Source organism: Montipora capricornis, chromosome 10, assembly GCF_036669925.1.
Source record: "Montipora capricornis isolate CH-2021 chromosome 10, ASM3666992v2, whole genome shotgun sequence".
Lineage (NCBI taxonomy): Eukaryota > Metazoa > Cnidaria > Anthozoa > Scleractinia > Acroporidae > Montipora > Montipora capricornis.
The window spans coordinates 72,399,309-72,404,308 of NC_090892.1; the positions used below are offsets into that span (position 1 = coordinate 72,399,309).

The following is a 5,000-nucleotide window of genomic DNA, read 5'->3' on the forward strand; positions in this document are numbered from 1 at the left end:
CAAAGGACCAACATCTACACCCATTCTAGACAGCATGTATGATATTTCTGTGTTATAACAATGGAAGGTTGCATGCAAAAAGAGTCTTACAAGCTTAATATTTTCTTTTGTGTGCAAATTTTATTGTTATATCATTTAAATTCTGCAAAAATGGTGTTAATAGGAAGTTGTGTAGTGAATCATCCAGAGCTGTTTCAAGAAAGAATGAAGGAAATGTCAAACACAAAAGGCAAAATTAATAATACATGTAATTATTGGCCTGTTTCCATTAATACAGGTTGTTGGTCAGTGAAATAATCATTGATCTTCTCAGGGCATTCTCATTATCCATAACTCTTCAACTGTTGTTGTTAGATGAATTATTGAAACTGGGTTCTCTTACAGTAGGTTATCACAGCTATGGAAGTTATACTTTGTTGTAATTTTTTGTTGCAGGGTAACCTTTGTGAATGAATTTAAGGTTATGCCTGTGAAACAAGGTCAGTATTCACCGTAGAAAACTTCACAGTATTATATTTATAGGCTTTATTAGAAACATTCGGGTGAAAAGATTAAAATACTTTCATCTTTGTGTTAATTAAACAGGAAACTCTGCTAATAAGCCCAAGACAGACTTCTGTGTCAGTGATCCAGTTGAACCTTCATATGTCTACAAGATGCTTTCAACCATTCAAAGTTCGCTCTCAGCAAAAGTGAGAGTTCAGTTTGAACATCATCATCTTGTGATTATTGTAATAATATGACCTTATGCATTTTTGGCTATAAGTACTGTAGTGAAAATAGGATATGGATGAGGGTGTTTTACAGTGTGAAATGAAAGTTCTAATTTTGAAGTGAAATTGTTATTTCAATGTAACTTAAGAACTTTGTTTAGCATAATTTTCGATTTGTTTACTTTAAGGGTCGACAAGAAGATGCTCAAGAATTCCTCAACTGCATTCTGAATGGAATGCATGAAGAGATGCTACAACTTTCTAAAGTGATCTCGACCCCACTCACTGGTAAATAGTTAAGCCTGTTAAGCATGTTATGTGGTGAGGAAACAATGCTGTTGAAATATTTTAAAAAATCATCTCTGTGTATACCTTCAGAGAATGAGATTGCAGAGGTTTTGACTGACATTGAGAACATTCATGCATCTGGGCAGGAAGATGATGGGGACTGGGAAGAAGTTGGACCCAACAATAAATCAGTAGTCACCAGAGTGGTAAGGTTTAGTGGCATTTCTCATGTAATTGTTAGTATTTTGAAGGTTTTTTTAGTTTTGTTAACTGTCATCTCATATCCACTAATTATTAATTTATTTTTGAACGGTGAAATAATACTTTGCCAATTAGGACTTTTCTTTGTTTTGACTTTGTTTGTAGGGGACATCCCGTCAGTCACCTATCTCAGACATATTTGGTGGATTCCTGCGTTCTTCTGTTCATCTGGTGGGGTTGAAGGACTCTGCAAATGTTGAACCTTTTTTTGAGCTTCATTTAGATGTTCAGGTCAGTAACTTGATCATTTTTGGAAGATACGGTGCAGCTCGGAGAAAACGTAAACACCTCAAAAAAAAAAAAAAAAAACGCGGATGCGTGTCAACACATACGCATTAAGGCTCATTAGTATTTATGAGCTCTCCCATTGTCAAGTTCTTTTGTCGCCTTGTCCTTGTTTACTCGTAATCGTCTGCGATGCAAATAATGTGGTGAATGTGAAAATAATTTGCGTGTTCCCTGGTCGGTGCGTCATTAAAAGAACAAAAAATGTGAACATGAGCTTATTCAAATAGCGCAAAGTCCTTCCGGCTGGTTAATGCATCAAGTTTACTTTTGGAGAAATATAGACCTGTAGACAAACGGCACACAAAACAAACAAACAAACAAACGTCGTGCCGGTACATCCGTTTAGTCGTAAACTAAAAAACATATTACCAGTTTTGTACAGAAATTCATCAGTTAAGGCTGAGATTTTTGCAGCTTCAGTTATTTTGTTGTAAATGCAACAGTAAAGAATGACTTTTTTGGGGAAAAATCTTATGGATACAGTGTATACTCACCACGAGTCCCTTAGGTTAAATTCTCATTTTACAGATTAAGTTAAAGTGCCCATTTCAGTGATTAGGTCTAAACTTTCGTTTATCATATTGCTATAGCAATATTTCGTTCTAGAAACTGATTTAGAATGGTCAATTTTTTAGAGTTATGGTTGGTGTGTATATCCATGAGGTCCTTGCCTTTTTTTGCCTTGGATTTTTAGCGCGACAGTGAAATCAAACACGCTTGCCGGCACGTAACAAATACGATTTCAATTTACGTTATGTCCACAAATTGCTTCGTTTCCGAAATAACCGTGTTTCTATGAGAATCTGTGTAAAAATAACTTGAGGAAACCTTGAATGTAGAAAAAATTGTGAATGGTAAACTTTAGTTGCTAACCAAAGGGTTTTACTGACAAAATTTGAAGATCCTACCTGCACAAGAATTTACCCAGGGAGATTTTAATTTCTCTTGGGGTGCAGGGATGGCGTAGGGTTGTTCGCTTATCTTCGAGCGGCATTGTAGAATTGATCCTCGCACTTAACTGGCCAATTTAAGCAATTGTCTCTTTTTCTGGACACCTAAAAAAATTCAGGTGGCTTCAACAGGATTCGAACCCATGCCCCCTGCGATACAGGTGCAATGTTCTACTAACTGAGCTATGAAGAAGCCACACATTTGGGAGCAGAGTTCAATTTGTTGGGCTCATTTGTTCCCGTGAAAGGACTGAGGATGAATGAAAGAAATTTATGTTTGAAGTGCGGGTTGTAGACAGAATTGCAGAGTTTCATGGGTTCGAGTCCTGTTAAAGCCGCCTGAATTTTTCAGGTGTCTATCTTTCGTCTATAACCTGCACATTAAACATAAATTGTCTTCTTTGATCAGTTTTTTAACTGTTAAATCATAGAGTTGGGGTACAATCTGTTTTTCTTTTGTTAACAGATTGTATGCCTTTCGTAATCTAAGGCTTTACTTGTAACTCATTCTGTGCAATTGATGCTACATAGTTTAACATCAAAGACTAGTTGCGTTTCACCCTATAAATCACCAAGCTCCATTTAAAGGCGCTTCTCCGGATACAGTGTACATGCACGTTCATGGAACGTTCTACTGGTCTTGGCTTTGCGAAGGGTTCAAATGTTAATGTGTGATGGAATGAGAATAAACGAAATTTTTGGCGATGGGTTGGAGGATTGTTTGCACAATGCTAAAAGTATCTTTTGTCTTTCGATTCCAACCGAATTCACCTTGGGATTATTTTAAAGAGTTCATGTCTAATTGTTGTTTCGGAATAATGCCGCTAAAAAGAACTCTTTTTTTTTTTTTTTTTGTAAGTTTGTGTCATTGTATTACCCAATCAAGGAGAAAATCAGGAACATTAATTGTTTGTATGTGGAACATGTAAACAATAATGCCAGTGAAGATTTCACCATTTTATTAGCCTGTCACGTCAGTGGAGGAAGCCTTGAAAAATTTGGTTTTGAAGGAAGAAGTGCAGGGTTACACTTGCTCAACAACAAAAGTTCAGGTAAGAGTGAATCTGTAAGTATTATAAGGGTTTGAAGTTAATTTTGATTTTTGTGAGGATTTTGTAACTTTTCTTACTTATAGCCAAACTTCCAATTCGAGTTTGGTTTTTTATTGTTTAGTCTTTTGTTTTTGGCTAGGGTAGCGAGCCAATCACATTGTACCCGAAAATATTGTAATCGTTGCAGGAATTATCTTTTTGTGCTATATTATCTCACTGTTTTAGCATATACTAAAACATATATTCACCTCAGTGTCGGTGGCTAGTGGTGGATATTAGGGAGCTTAAGCAAGCGCGTTTTTGAGACGCGGACGGCGACCGGAAGTGAGCTGTTTTCCCTTTTAACTTGTCTTCTCACAACCACATTACATTGCTAAGTATCGTTTCTCTATTAGAGATTAGTTTAGAAATCTGGGAGACACCACTGGCCTGGCACGCGAAACGTCCTCTTCCGGTTGCCGTCCGCGTCACAAAAACGTGCGTGCTTAAGCTCCCTATTTACGTCGCGGCATCCACCACTAGCCACCTCCATTTCGGTGAATAGTTGTAGTTCGAAACGCAAGGTGTTGTGGTCAATGGCGCAAGGAATTGTGGTTATGCACGTATTAAGATGCGCTGTAAGATCTTGTTGCACAAAAGATGCCAGCAGAGGTCTCTTTTCTTTTGCATTCGCTGGGCTGACGTAAAAAGAAAAAAGAGACCTCTGCTATCAGGGAATTTGAACAGAAGCTTGCAGCTGCTCTGTTTCCTGTTCATTTTCGCTTCTTTGATGCTTCTTTGGAGCAGTCGTGGCTCAGTTGGCTAGTGCGTGGCTTTCGGAGCGAGAGGTCCTCGGTTCGATCCTCGGTGACTTCAACGTCTGTTTCGACATTCTTCTGGTCAGCGTCGCTACAGCTTTAAATACTCGTAAAACGGAGCACTGACAGAGGGAGGGGGTAAAGGGCGTACCGTCGGCTTCCATTGATACCAGCCTCGTAGCTGAAGGAACTACCGACGTTAAGTAAAGTTACTTTACCTTTACCTTTTACCTTCTTTGGTGCTTCTTTTACCCGTTTGTATAAACTCCATCGCAGCTTCAGGACATACATAATTTTATAGGCAAAGCTGTCAGGCTGAACTTAAGTGATGAATGGTCAAGATTTCGTTAAATATGAGTATGCGTATTGGAAAAAAAGCATATGGCATCTACGAAAGGATCTCTTACATGCCGTATATCTCCATGGTCTCCAGACGCCATCCCTGCCCAAGAGGGCTTAACTTCTGCGAACCTTGTGTGATGCTTTGTGGAAGCATCACAAAGAACGGGTAGTGAATCAAGCAGTTAGTTTTTATTGACTACTGTCATTCTTCACAAGTCTTTCTCATGTACAGGACTTAAGTCACAGGAAAAGTAGAACAAATAATCACCTTGAGCACTTCGCCCTTTAACTTGGACTGCGAAATTTGCA

The 5,000-nt window shown here is 38.3% G+C and overlaps 1 protein-coding gene across 1 annotated transcript in view; it reads left to right on the forward strand.

Moving 5' to 3' along the window:
- LOC138022306 (ubiquitin carboxyl-terminal hydrolase 10-like) overlaps positions 1-5,000 on the forward strand; it is a 16,600-nt gene that overhangs the window by 6,240 nt on the left and 5,360 nt on the right. The window contains exons 7-13 of the mRNA XM_068869413.1: positions 1-36; positions 436-479; positions 586-692; positions 902-1,001; positions 1,092-1,207; positions 1,368-1,493; positions 3,466-3,552. The exon at positions 1-36 is cut by the window's left edge and continues 68 nt beyond it. Of these exons, the coding sequence (XP_068725514.1) occupies positions 1-36; positions 436-479; positions 586-692; positions 902-1,001; positions 1,092-1,207; positions 1,368-1,493; positions 3,466-3,552 (616 nt within the window). The remainder of the gene's footprint in view (positions 37-435; positions 480-585; positions 693-901; positions 1,002-1,091; positions 1,208-1,367; positions 1,494-3,465; positions 3,553-5,000) is intronic.